The sequence below is a fragment of the Azolla caroliniana genome, unplaced genomic scaffold, assembly GCF_043228905.1.
Source record: "Azolla caroliniana isolate FFs.n. ecotype wild unplaced genomic scaffold, voAzoCaro1.0.p SCAF_20, whole genome shotgun sequence".
Taxonomy (NCBI): Eukaryota; Viridiplantae; Streptophyta; class Polypodiopsida; order Salviniales; family Salviniaceae; genus Azolla; species Azolla caroliniana.
In genome coordinates this window covers 7627114-7642120 of record NW_028230455.1, presented here as the reverse complement: position 1 = coordinate 7642120, position 15007 = coordinate 7627114, and the positions used below count along the sequence as shown (strand labels likewise).

Genomic DNA, 15007 nt, shown 5'->3' with positions numbered 1-15007 from the left:
TAAAATTCTAGAAGTGCTAATGCATGAAATAGAAAACACTATCAAGTTTATAAACGTTCATTGGTACAACACTAGAAGTGCAAATGCTTTTACAAGTAAGTATACATTGGAGATGATTGAATGCCCAACAAGAAGGGGAGGTAGGAAGAGGAAGCGAAACATTCGTAACACCTCTACCCTTGATATCTCTGATGTGGATATCATCGTGTACGACTTCACAATTACAAAAGTCGGACGATTAAGGAAGTCAACAATAGATATAATAAAAGAAAAATTACCAGGTTTACAAGGTGGCTCGAGTCAAAGGCAAACGAGATCTGCTACATATAATCTAGAGTCAAACCATTTGGTTTATGATGAAGATAATGCACTGATTGGTACATCCGAGGATGACGTGGAGGAATCTTCATTGTATATTAGTTATAGTAGTGATTCTCCATAAAGGAATGATCATGAATGTATTTTTGGCTATTAAGTGTAAATACATTCTGCTTGTAACAAATCGAGTAATATAAAAGCATGTGTTTTGAATTCTTATGATTTATAAAAAATCGTTTCTTATAAAATAACATTGGTTGTAAAGTTTGAGATATAAATTGAGAATGTAACTTTTTGAAATTCCTCTTTTTTTAGTTACTTCTAAATCACGGAAATAGTGGATTTTTAACCTTTTTCATAGTATGTTTGAACATGTATGATACTGGTATCAATGTGTTTTGTAAAATCATTGAAAAAGCCCTAAAATCAACCAAAATTTTCCTTATCCTTCCATTTATGCGCGATCCTTCCACTTGTGAACGCGAACGTGTTTGAGGCGATCGACAGTTGGGTTCTCTCTTCAGGGACGGTTACCGAAGCCACTATCCCGTTGGTACTTCAAGTCAGGGCGCATCAAGAGGAACTCACATTCTACCTCATCGCAACCGCCCAACATCTGATTGATTTGGGGCTATCTTGGTTGGAGACACACAATCCGACGGTCGATTGGTGTAACCACTCCATCACTTTTCCAGTAAGGCCAATTCCTACTAGGTCACGACACTCTCTTGATTATGTTGCAGTCGAGTCCGGTTTGGTCACTACACTGGCCGTTGTGTCGAGGGACGTCACCGTTCCTATCAACAATTTACCCGTCTGATATAGCGACTTTTCCGACATCTTTGAAAAGCGGAATGCCGATCGGTTACCGGCTCATTGCCCCTACGATTGCCTAATCAAACTCCAAGTTAGCGAGCATCCCCCATTCGGTCCTATCTATGGGTTATCTGAACCCGAACTTGAGGCTCTCCGCACATATGTGGCTGAGAATCTCACAAAAGGCTTCATTCAACCCTCCAAATCACCGGCCGAGGCACCAATCTTATTTGTCAAAAAGAAGGACGGCTCCTTATGCTTATGTGTGGATTATCGGGGTCTCAACAAAGTTATGGTGCGTAATTGTTGCCCCCTGCCCTTAATTCCAACGCTCCTTGATCGACTCTGATCTAGGCATATCTTCTCCAAAATCGACCTTCGGGGCGCCTACAATTTGGTGCGCATCAAGCCTGGGGACAAGCAGAAAATGACTTTTCGGACGCGCTATAGACATGTCGAGTACAAAGTGATGTCATTCGGGCTTACCAACGCTCTGGCCGTCTTGCAGCACATGATGAACGACATTTTTTTAGGGTATCTCGATCATTTCGTGGTCATCTACCTTGACGACATCCTAGTTTTTTCTTCCAACTGGGAGGAGCACACACACCACATCCGGCTAGTTCTCACCAAACTCCGGGAATATGGGCTCTTCGCCAAAAGTGAGAAATGCGAATTCGATCGGACCTCTGTCTACTTCCTAGGTTACATGATCTCACCTACCAAGATCACAATGGATGAACGCAAGGTAGTGGCAATCATTGATTGGTCTCTCCCGACTCAGCTGAAAGAGGTACAATCGTTTCTTGGTTTTGCAAATTTTTATAGATGATTTATAGACGGGTTCTCTTCCCATGTCCAACCTCTCATCCAGCTTATCCGGATTTCCTTTGGGATTAGCTCTAAAGCGTCATGGACTAGCAACATGTAATTGTTTTATTTGCACTATTCAAATGGAAGATACTACTCATCGATTTATACAATGTTCGATTGCTTGTCAGATTTGAAGTTACATTTCTCAAATTTGGTAAGTTTTATCACGGAATTATTTGACATCTAGACAATGGGTGTTTGCACAATTTACACAGGTTGACCCAAAATAAGAGATGGAGATCGTTTTTCTATTTCTAAGATATTGGGGATTGCGTCATAATTAGAACATGTGCAATGCTTTTGTATTTGATGGTAGACATGGAGTGAAAGCATATCTACGAAAGTTGAAGGGAGTACTAATGTGGAAATTTTCTTTATTGGAGCAAGTGGAAATTATTTCCTCATTGGAGTGTTCGTCTTGCCTATTGGCAATTCAACATGTTCTACTACCCATGTAGCGTAGTTAGTGGGTGACCATACTCCATTGTCACACCCATTGTACGTAGTGTTTTTCACACACATTTATTAATATAATTGCGTGTTTTCACCAAAGAGAGAGAGAGAGCCCAGATGGATGTAGCTAAGTTGGTAATGTTGCCCAATGGAGACCAGATGATCATGGGTTCAACCCCTACGTTCCATAATGGCATCTAGTGAATTAAGAGATATGTATGGAGTATATAATAGATAGGTGAGTAAATTTGGGTTTCAAACCCAAGACATAGTGGCTTGTAGTGTAACAACCTACCAACAAGGTAACCTAATTATGATAAAGAAGAGAGAGAGAGAGAGAGAGAGAGAGAGATTGATTGATTGATTGATTTGAACCCATAACCTTCATCTTTTGAAACACAAAGCTTATCGAGCATAAATCAAATTTATTGTTTCCTTTTCCCTGTCAAGAGAAGATAGAGAAAGAGAGAGAGATTTGAACCCATAACCGTCATCTTTTGAAATACAAAGCTTATCAAACATAAATCAAATCTATTGTTTCCTTTTCCCTATCGAGAGAGAGAGAGAAAGAAAGAAAGAAAGAAAGAAAGAAAGATATATTAACATCTTCTAAGGCCAAAATTGGCCCATGAGACAAATGGTTTACAACAAAAAATGGGATATTTACCCATTCATCGAAAGTAAAAAATAAAAATAAAAATAAGATAAAAATAGAGTTTTAAGCTAAATAGTTCTAGTATAATAACAAACATGTTCTATATAAAAAACATGAGTAGGATTTGAACCCATAACCTTCATCTTTTGAAACACAAAGCTTATCGAACATAAATCAAATCTACTGTTTCCTTTTCCTTATCATGCGTCTTGTGTTGAAAAGGTCTTGATTATTCATTAATCTTGTTAGGCCTCCATCCTCCCAAGCAAACAATCCTTCTAATGATTCAAGATTTTTGCCTACTCTTGACAACATGTTTGCCTCGTTTTCTCATGTCCAAACTTTCCATCATTATGAAATCATGGTTAAATCAAGTTAAAGCCCAAGTTCAAGATTTTTGGGGTGATTCAAAGTATCCCATTGCATAAGATGTGATTTTTTATTGGATATACCTCATTTTACTTGCTTGTTCTCTCTAATACGATTGCCCAACATCAATCGGTCAAATAATAGTATTCCCCCTCCCCACTTTCAAATGATTATCTACCACATCAATAAGAGTTTTTATTCCATTGCTCAACATTCCTAGGTTTCATTAAGGTGAAATACTTTGGACTTCTGAAGATTATGGAATGTGAATTGTTACGGGCATGACCATATAATATCCCATGGTGAGAATTTACCGTAGTATTCTTACGGGATATTATATGGTCATGCCCGTAACATGAATGAAGATAGAAAGTGTGGAAATGGTTGACACAAGAATGGGAATCATAAAATGAAGGGTATAGCTTGAATCCAATCACACTCAAAAAGATGTTGATGTCAAATATACAATGTTCTTTAATCATGCTCACATGTTTGCCCAACATGAAGGTGTGTAGATCTCCCTCATGTTAGAAATATTAAGAATCGATTAGAGGTATATAGAGTTACAACCACATAGATGGATATATGAACGCAAAACTTCTATTACATATGAGAGTAGCTCACAATGGTAGTTCACCCATGCACTCACACCTTAGAGCTTAGATGGGATCTGGACCAACTCACTACAAAATTAGTGGGGATTGATGATCAATCCAACCACTGTCTAAGAAAGTGGATTATATTCTATGATAACATTAAGTGTGCAAGTCAATTGATAGTAGTGGAGATATTCCTTTTCTGTCAACTGACTTGTCATTTAATATGACTCAACTCCCTAGATACATGCTAGTGCTAGATAGTACTTATCTTGAAGTCAATGGCACATACTTCAAGACATAAGTACATCATAACTTGCCCACAAAATATTCTAGTTGACTTGATTAGCCAATCCTATTACCTATTTCGCTCTTTCCTAAATCCATTGTGTCCTACGCATCTACAATTTCCTAGATTAACACCCTATCGACCCAATGTGGTCGAGTTGCACACTAGCCGCTCCTCATTTGGGGCGCTATCACAATATGTGCACTCTAAGAGTACATATGGGGATAGATTTACAACTTGTGCTGATTATTGATTATATTTAACACCTCATTCATCTTCTATGATTTACCTTAGGCTACAATATCTAGACCAATAAGTCCTATGGTTTAGAAAACAATGGCTTGAGCTCACTTTCCCAACGGTCATCGTGTTGGATAATGTTGCTCCACTTTGAGAACCACCACCTCACTACTAGTGGATCTGGTTTTTGTATGGACAGAGCATTTGGTTAGTCTATTACTAATACATCACACATAAACATGACAACTTTTAAACATGCACATCAAAATGTGCAATGATGCCACTACAAGAGGCATTGATAATCCCTAGTAAAAAATAACAAGGCCATTATTCCATAGAGATGTGAAATAACCGTGTAAGACCAACATGTGCCAACGCATTTTGCAACCAAAATTCATCATCTCACAGACTTCCATGTATGTAATCCACATTTACAGAAGAATAAATACAGTTTAACTCGTTTGTCTCATGAACTTCTGGTTAGTTAAATAATCTGGTTTCACTTTCTTAATTCATCAATTTCTTTCCATTCCATCAGTAGATGAGACATACCCCTAACTATCCATCAGTACATGAGACATTATATCAATATCCATTTACGTAGACAACATGCTACCTAAAATGGTAACACATGTTAATATACCAACATGGAGGACGCTATAGATGAATGTTTGGATCACATGTTTGATTGACTTGATACCAAACATGAAAAAACAGCATCAAAATTTTAAATTTGTTACAATTCTAGTTGTCATTCAAAAAGTGTAAAATATATGAGAAAACCCTAATAATAATAACACATTGCATTAAATTAAGAACCGCACCTCTTCTATAACCAAAGTATTGTCTTTTTCATGCCAAAAAGGAAATTATTTTAAAGAACAAGGCTGAAAAGCTCATCATCAGCAAAAAAGTCTCTTTTTTCAATACAATATGCCAGGGAACTACCGACCATTTTCTCCTGTTCAAACACAGCCATAACTATCATGTTGCATAGTAGACCTTAGGCTTTGGTCTTGGGAGGCAATCCTATCTCGACTTTTTTTATCTCAAAAATTAGCATTCGCCACATTTTCATTACAAACATCTCGGCTTCATCATCTAGGATTTTTGTGAGAAGGTCGAGCATACTGGCAGCACTGGCATGTTTCCTAGTGTTTGACACAATGAACTCAACCAATGTATTCTCTTCCTCCCCAAGGAATTCAGTGATCTTCTTTTGGATCCATGGTTTCATCCTTTCATGAAGTTCATGCTGTGTATAAATATACAAATAACCGTTTTTAGTAAGGAAAGAAAAACAAACATCAGAAAAATGAATTCTTAAGCAAAAGAATCATGGGAACTAAAAATAAAAACGAAATCAGCAAACTTAGCAAGCAAGGGAAATTTTGTGAGTTTAAAGAAAATGAACTTAGGCAAAATATCAAAAAGTTTTTGAATTGAAGAGGAAGTACAAAAGCAAATTAGAACAAAAAATACTGTGGAAATTCCATGCTTTAAAAAACAGAAAAACAACATTCATGAGCAAAAAACTAGCACAGAAATCTGGTGTTAAAACAAATGAAAAGAAAAAGCGCATTATTAGAGCAGAAGTTACAGAGAAGGGAGAGGGACAGAAAGGGGGCAGACAACACGTACCTGATCGTATATTTTCCAGTCTATCTTATAAGCAAAAAGCTCCTCTTTTGTCTTCGGTATGGTGTCAATTAATTGTTTAGCATCGAGCTTAGCCGGACCGCTCTGCTCCTTTTCACGACCACCCTCTAAATGCCGATACTTCCCTTTCTCTCTATCATCATCTCTTCCTCTGTCCTTGCTTCTATCTTCTTCCCGTTGGCTCCTCTCCTTAGCCTTCTCACCATGCCTAACTCTTCCTCTATCTCTATCCGACTCGGGCTCCTCCTTAGAGGACGTGGTTGCCAATGTTGACAAACTTTTGGCAAATTCGGCAGCTGCTGCTAAATTTGGAGGGAGGCCTGCAGTGGTGGAGGATTTGGATACTGCTTGCATCTCTTCAGGGGTATATTCAATTGGTACCAGTTGTCTTAATCCACGATCTTTTGGTATATCTTCTTCATCTTCTTTGTTGAAAAGAGAGGGAACTGCAGCTCTCTTCCCAGCTCCCATTAGACCAAACCCTAGTTTCTTTGTACCTGAACCTGTGTTTGGTTTCTCATCTACATCCATGTTCATAGGAACAGCACCTGCCTCTACATGAGTAGCTGTATTACCGTCCATAGCCACATTTTTCTCCCTATCTTAGAAAATCCAGAAAACACAGATGTGTGTAAGAGCAAGCTTTATATCCTCTACATTCTTTTAATAGATTTAATGTAGATTTTTTTAATCTATTCAAAACACTCTCATTTTGTACAGCTTTATACTTTTTAGAGCTATTAAATTCATTATACTAGGATGTTTGCCAAATATTAAAGAATTTGAACATCTGGTCAAATTTCAGTATCCTAACATATATATATCCAGTTTGCTCTTTCACACCCTAAATTTATGGTATACGAGACTAAAAACTTACAACACTTTAGTATATTTCTTTCATATTGCTATCAGTAAATTTTGAAGCTTTATGCTCTCGATGGTTACCAAATTTCTGAGTATGTCAATCCTATATTCATTAAAGGTTTTTGGTACCATTAAACAATAAAACTTGAGAAAAACTTTGCATTTTTAATCCAAATTTGCCTACCATATTCTAATTTATGGTGTGTGAAACTCAAGCATTTTTCTTTCATAATGCTACTACACAGCAGCTAGCTCTAAGCATTGGATCATTACAACTGTGAATAATTCAGATGTTTCATCAAGCATTGAGGCATACAACTATCACTTCTTCGAAACACGACTAAATGCCAATATAAAAAATCATACCATCAAGACTAGGAAAATGATTCGATTTTAAGTTTTCATTTTGATTGTCTTCTTCCACATTCTCTATTGCCTTGGGCTCTATGTTATTTTCTTCAACAGTGTCCATTGCCTCTGCCTCAGTGGCAGCCTCCGCAGCTTCTATCTCAGCCATTTCAGCAAGTCTCTTCTTCACTTGCTCTTCGTAATCCTCTTTCAGCTTCCTTCTCTTAGCTTCTACAATCTCCTCCTCTTCTTTCAATCTATCCTTCTCATCATCCTCCCTCTCTCTTTGTATTCTCTTGCGCTCACCATATGCATCTCTTCGTCTACTTTTCTTCCATCCTTCATCATCACTCTCTTCCTCTTGTTCTTTGATCAATTTCCACCTCTGTTTCTCTCGTTCCTTCTCTTTCTCTCTATCCACATTCCTTATGCGCTCTTTTTCCTTCTCTCTCTCCTCCCATGACTTTTCATAATCCTCATACAAGCGCTCAGCATCTCGTAGCCTCATCTCTCTATCTCTTTCACGTCGAGCACGACTTCTCTCTCTTTCTCTTTCCATTTGCTCAATTTCCCAGTCCTTTTCCCTTTTCCGCTCCCTCTCCTTGTCTCTTTCTCTATCCCTATCTCTGCTCTCCTTATCCCTGCCTCTATCTCTATCTCTCTCTCTATCTCGTTCTCTATCCCTCTCCCTCTCCCGATCCGATCGTCTTCCTCGATCAGATGAGCTTATTTCTGGCTTATCAAGTTCAGAGTTCCCCTTGTTTTCACTGGTCTCCTCCTCATTGGTTCCATCTGGTTCATCTGAAAGCCACAGAATCACTTACGTTTAAGAATATCGTTCAGAATATAAGAGGATTTCTTACCAAAACTCACTCCTACAACTCGCTTTAAAAGTTAAGTTAAATTACCAGTTTTCCCTCCATCTGCAACAGAATCACCATCTCGAGATTTTGCTGGTGTATCAGACATGGAAGCACTCTTACCAGCGGTATCTGATACACTAGGCAATGGTGGTGGCGGAGGTAAGGGCATCTCCTTAGCCCTGAATCAATCAATCTAGAAGTTTTAGCATATGAAAAACGATAACTTTCAAAAGTTCTTCAAATATTTCTACCCCTTATTATTCATAAACCTTTTGAATGTGATCATCACATTTGTATACCTAAAGCAGAAAAATACCTTTCTTCCAGTAAGATTGTAAGCTTCTTTTGTGCCACCTCATCTGCTTCTTTGTCTTCATTGCTGACTATACCAAATGTCTTATCATCCGAGCCTGGCTCTTCAACAGATTTCTCTTCTATTGGCGCATCTATAACAGGTTGCTTAACAGGTTCTGGGGCTTCTACACCCGGGGCAGTCTCAACCTCGGTCTGTTTATTTGCAGTTTGCTTTAATTGCTGCTCTCTTTCCTTCTTTTTCTGCACATACCGATCCAAATACTCCCGTGCAGCTTGCGTGACCGTAAGCTGCATTATCACAACCCAAAAACACGTAGCATACCAAACATGGTTAAAACGGTATAAACACCACAATAGGCCTAGTTTTTGGGCTATTTACCAGAATCCCTAATCTTAAGATATCAGAAAACCCCTCTCCAGTGGTAAAACCAGATTTACCACAGAAGGGTATTCTGGTAATTTTAAAGACTTGAAGGTACTTTAATAACTATCAAAAAAATCAAGGGTACTTTGATGTTTTGCCCTAAACAACAAACCCATTTGCCCAAATGCTCCTTTTAACAACCTTAAGTTCTCGACCTTCCAAGCTCAACCCATTGAGTAGCCGCAAAGCTCGAAGAACTCCCTCTGCTGATTCAAATTCACAGAAGCCAAAGCTTCCAACCGTAGGTTCCTGCGCCCGCTTCCAGCTTTTGATGGGTCCACAAAGCTGAAAAGGTCAAATTTCGTAGATACACATCAGGGGGAAATCAGAACCGCAAGTCTAATGTGCTAAACATTTGAAAGGATGCTCCGACATGTTTTAAACATAGAAAAGCATCCAGGGTACTTTATAATATTTACCTCCATGGCATCTTTTAAGTATCATCAATTAATGCTGAATTACTAGTTAGTTGATTTTCTATGCTTCATTAATTTGCGGCTCCTTAATTATTAAAAATTAATTAATTGGTAGAAATTAAAATTGAATGTACTTTGTGTGTGTTTCATTGGTTTATTTTGTCCCAATAAATGATAAATTTTTTACAACAAATAATTCATTTTTCCTTATAAATAAGAATATCAATTAATCCTAAAGATAAATAATTTTGCCCAAGAAAGTAATACTGACATCTTTGAAATGAAAATAGCATATCAACAGACAACTTCGAGGATTCCTACCTCCAGAACTAATTTCAGAAAGTCATCATCCACTGTAGGGGCAATTTTTCCGACATATACAAGGGTTTGTGGCTTCTCAGGCATGATCGGACGCAGAACAGCACCTGGACGCATCAACGGTCCCAGAGGTGCTCGAACAAGAGGATTTGGTACCCGAGGAGGAAAAGTCGGTGGCCTAATCATTGGTACAAACGGTGCTCCAGGGAACCGAGGAGCCATGCCTGCAGGTGCTGAGCCAAGAACTGAATCCAATATGAAGTTAGAATCTTGCATAAGGAGAACATATAAATATTTTTTATCAAGAAACTATTAAAATATATAGAAGAACAATAAACATCATTGCAAAACAAAATAAACATTATGAAAACCTTTCTCCCCACCACATTTGAAATGCATTCATAGAAAGTGAGCACCAAGGAGGTCACACTCTGATACTGAAAACCTTAAGACAATATTGCTCACCTTAACGTATCAAGACGTGTTGCGTATGCACAAGCGAAAGGAAAACTGATCCTAACAAGTCAAACACGGCCTAGAATTGAGTAGATACAACAGCAATCAACCTGTTGTAGCCCAATGCTATGCCAAACTGGCAGAAGCAAGTTAAGCTCTTCATTCTTTGTCATTATAAATTTAAACTCATAATCATACAAGAAAGGAAATAGAGAGGAGAGACACAATACATACAAAAAATGCCAATTAAAAGTTGTTTACCCACACTAGAGAGTAGGGGCCATGGGTCCTCTGATGGCGTGGAAGAAATAGATGTGAAATGCTGACCCTCAAATCTGAAATTCAGAAAAATATTAAACGTCAAGGCCAACACTAGGCTAGATCATACGGCTAGAAAGCTATTTTTTACTCTGGGAAAGTTTTGACTCTCTGCAAGAAAGAGATTGCACTGGATGGCCACTATCATTAATAGGCTGTTTGCGCTTGTCAATAATGGAAAATATCTACCGTATTAATCTCACTAACAGACCCCGCCTAGAAGACCATATAGTTCAGCAGCTCCATTGATAGCATTTTCCATTGATGATAAGTGTTATAAGTATAAGAGCTGCCTGGCGCAGAAATCTCACCAAATTCCAAATCTCGCAGCATACAACAGGCTCACTCAAAGGGTGTTTTTCCCAACTCCTCAGGATTGTAGAATACTCATAATTATTAATAACACATAATATATACCATACACTACGCACTAACTCCAACTCCAATTTGATGGATATGGAGAGATATGCCAAACTATTGACAAAAAATCATCAATGACATTTTGTGTACATAATAGACACTAGATATGGTCACAATGGTTAGGCAGCTAATTCATCAGCATTATATCAGCCAGCTTCATACAAAATCTATGAATTTATTGCATGCGTCAATATTCTAGACATATATTGATGAACTTGGTACCATAATGAGGATGCCCTTATGTAATTAAGACATATATAACTGCTTACTTGGATTGTGATAAATTACTTTTGACTGGCTATAATGAATTCTAAAGTTTCAGTGAATGTTGGTGTTTGAATATACAAGAAAGCTACAATGAATCACAAAAAATTATCAAGGTCAAAATGAATATCAACTACATAAGTTACCTCTGCAAACATAGAATGGTGAGTCCCATCCTAAAAAGATTTACCGTTCATCTTTGTGGTATCGACGTTAAAGAACAGATTACCATTTAGTTTAGCATATCAATGTTAGAGCACAGATACAATCCACACATTTCTATGGTAGAACAGCATTGGATATGATTAAAAATAAATAAAAAGGCAGTGAAGGCAGCTATTTCCATATGCTAAACATGCTACTAAAGTGATATTAAACATGATCATAGATGTTGATGCAATGGGAAGGACAAACGGTTCATTAGATTTAGGAAATCAGTCCATACCACATAATAAAATGCTGGATGCCCTCTATATCGGAATCAGCAACTCTTTTTCCATCCTCACCAAATTAAGGCGTATCATGTGAAACACTGCTGTATATACGAGACAACATCCTGTCACCCTATTGCACACCCTACTCTTTTAACTACCATACAGCATAGACTCTCCCTCACACTCTATATTTTTCTTGGGTCATCCATCTGTAATATTCTAAAGACTACAAATAAACATAAAAGAGAAATGAAGAAACCCACCTCCAGGAGGTATCATTGATACAGCAGGATTGGCAGTGAAAGGAGCTCGATATTGGGGTGTTGGAAGAGGACCCAGTGGTCTTGCTGATATCAATCCACCGCCTACTGCAGATGTCGCAACACCAGGAACCAATGCTATTTGTTGCCCTTGTGGCAGCGGTTGCATTGGTGGGGCTGTTGATGGACGCAAGTGTGAAACTGTAGGAGAAGGAAATCCTTGTGCCAGAGGTTGAGACTCCTCTGCTGCAGTCACTGTGGATGATCCGGCACCTGAAACTACTACAGGTGAAGCGGTATTCGAAGAAGGTCCGGAAATGGATGAGGAAACTTGAACTAGTGATGAGCTCGTTGGAGTGGTGGTCGTGGTAGCGCTACCCAAAGAAACTTCCATAGATAGAGGAGGTTGCGAGGATGCTTGATTCACTACTTGAGGTCCATTTTGCAAAGTGGTTGGTTGTGCTCCCGAAATAGGCAACTGGGGAGTTGGGGCTCTTCCATGGATTTGGCCAGGGGTGGAATTCTGATGAAAAGAAAATGCCGGTTGAGATATATATGGTAATCTAGCAGGAGCTTGTGAAGGAGAAGGAGAAGGGCCTGGGAAAGAGAAGTTGGAAGAAGGAGCAGCCCCAAAGGGTCGAGGAATGGGTGGTGGAGGCGGCGGTCCCCCTTGAAAGGTGAAATTTGAGGAGAAATTTGGAGGCGGCACAGGTGGGGCAGGTGTAGACAGAGGATTGGCCGGGGCAAAAGGAGGTGCCCTCTCCTCCATTCCTCCTCCTACCACTACTCCTGATGATGATGATGATGATGATGATGATAATGATGATGATGATGATGATGTTGATGATGGCGATGGTGATGATGATTGTGCAGGTAGTGCTACACCTCCAAACGACATGCTTGGAAACCCTCCTCCTCCTTGTGCAAATGAAGAATGATTGATCGATCCAATACAAAAAAAATTCTTTCAAACCTTAAAACACCATTTAGTTACAGCTACCAATGTTGTTCTTCGCATAGAAACCCTACAATACCACAGATTGATCAACGGAGAACAAGAAAGAGACCACCACAAAACGAGCCACTTTGCCTCCCACAAATCGCTCAAGACGATGGGAACCCTAATCAACACACTTTACCTTCCAAATACACCATTTTAATTCTCTCCAGCCCCTCGCTGAACTCGACAAAGTCCGAGGACGAAGAACCTGCGACAAGTCTTTAGATTCCACGAACCTCCGCGAGAGAAGGGACAGATCGGCGAGGAAGAAACACTGTGGGCTTTCTTTCGTTCTTTCTTTCTTTAGTATTTGCGACAGGGATCTTGGCGAGGGAGCCGTGGTTTAGGGTTATCTCTGTCTCTCTGTCTCTGTCTCTCTTTTGGGGAGGGAGCGCCCGTAGTTAGGGTTATCTCTGTCTCTGTTTCTGTCTCTGTCTCTTGGCGAGGGAGCCGTGGTTAGGGTTATCTCTCTCTCTCTCTCTCTCTCTCTCTCTCTCTCTGTGTTTGTCTGTGCTCACAAATTTTGTTTTGTTATTAACATTATTAGTTTCATTTATGTATTTATATATTTTGTTTTCCTTTTTTTATTTATATATGTATAATGTATATGTACATATGTCATAATACATAATATAGTTAATGTTAAAATCAATTCCTTGGTTTTGTTTTAAGAAAATGGCCACTTTTATCAATTCTGAGAACTGCATATGTATATATGTATATATATATATATATATATATGTACGTACATACATGTTTCCCCCACAAATTCCCTCCCTATTGAGAGCCTCTCTCTGGGTTACATCCACCTCCCTATTTGCAACCAAATCTTTAAATAGGGCAAAGTGAGGGAATCACGGCAACACATGGTGCAAAGATAGCTTCGATAATCCGCCTTATGAAATTCACACCCTCGGATCATTATTCAGATAAAGTGTGTGTTGATTTCTAACTTGGCTCTATCACTAGGGGACCAGTCCTAGTCCCGGAAGGGATGCCACCATAGTTTGTTCCAACCCAAAGTCCCAACTAATCCTTAACATCCAGATTTGGCCGTATATACAATGAGAGTTTGGAGGATCATTGCTTATTGTTAGTGTAAAGAATCATATATGATTTTGTGCAGTGGAAGAGATGTGTGTGTGTGTTAGAGAAGGGGAGAGGAGAGAAGAGAAGAGAGACACAAGGTAGATTGGAAAATAGAATACTCAAGAAGATTTATATTACAAAGGAGATTAACCAACAGTTGCAAATTAGGAGGAGGGTGCTTTATATAGTCACCCTCTCTCTTCATTCACTACTGAAACTCATCAGTCATGGGGAATGTGGAAACTCATTAGTTATGTGTCATAGAATATGATTCTATAACACATAGTTAATGTGTAGAGAGTAGTGGTGACTTTTGACTGTTGAGTGCTCATAGATTCTCAAAGGTGTGTTCACACACTAGTCTAGGTTGAGCTTGGTTCGCAACACACCCCCTCAAGCTCAACTCGGGCCGGTTCCTTTCGGTTGATGTCCTCGTCGGCTGGTATCCGGTTTGGTATCCAATTCTCATTTGTACTCCTCCTCAAGCTTGCCAGTCAGGGATCGCCAATCCAAGGTCTAACATGAATTGTCGAAGCTTGTCGGCTCCTAGGGCTTTGGTGAAGATGTCGGTTGTCTGAAGATTTGTGTTGATATGTTGAAGGTTGACATCTCCAACCTGAACACGCTCTCGGATAAAGTGATAGTGCACCTCGATATACTTCGTGTCTTTCCCGTGTAAGGTTTCCATTAAACATGTGTCTATATTCTTTAGCTATCCGGACGAGCCGGTTTTGTCTTAGCTTCCGCAATCGTATTCTTTTACATGGTATCAGAGCGCGAGGGTTGAGAACCTCTGCAGCCAACGAGCGATTTCCGAAGACAAACCCAAACACCCGGTAAGAACATAAAGGACAGAATGGACCGATGAATGGCTAGCTTGCTCCCGACGAAGAAGCTCGACAGATCCAACTATGCATCGTGGTCATACAAGATGCACCAATACTTGCTCG

General features: G+C 39.1%; 1 protein-coding gene across 2 annotated transcripts; it reads right to left on the bottom strand.

Moving 5' to 3' along the window:
- Positions 1 to 5397: 5397 nt before the first annotated feature.
- Positions 5398 to 12962, bottom strand: LOC147850887 (RNA-binding motif protein 25-like). Of its 2 annotated transcripts, XM_087335843.1 has the most exons (10): positions 11972 to 12962; positions 11299 to 11362; positions 10534 to 10607; positions 9820 to 10061; positions 9224 to 9367; positions 8660 to 8946; positions 8389 to 8522; positions 7499 to 8281; positions 6251 to 6870; positions 5398 to 5864 (listed from the first exon to the last, which is right to left on the bottom strand). In XM_087335843.1, exons 1-10 carry the CDS (start codon positions 12864 to 12866, stop codon positions 5613 to 5615), a joined length of 3495 nt encoding a protein of 1164 aa, XP_087191969.1. In that variant the 5' UTR covers positions 12867 to 12962; the 3' UTR covers positions 5398 to 5612. The 2 variants fall into 2 exon arrangements, with proteins under 2 accessions (XP_087191969.1, XP_087191970.1); XM_087335844.1 differs by lacking the exons at positions 10534 to 10607; positions 11299 to 11362.
- Between the last annotated feature and the right edge of the window lie 2045 nt (positions 12963 to 15007).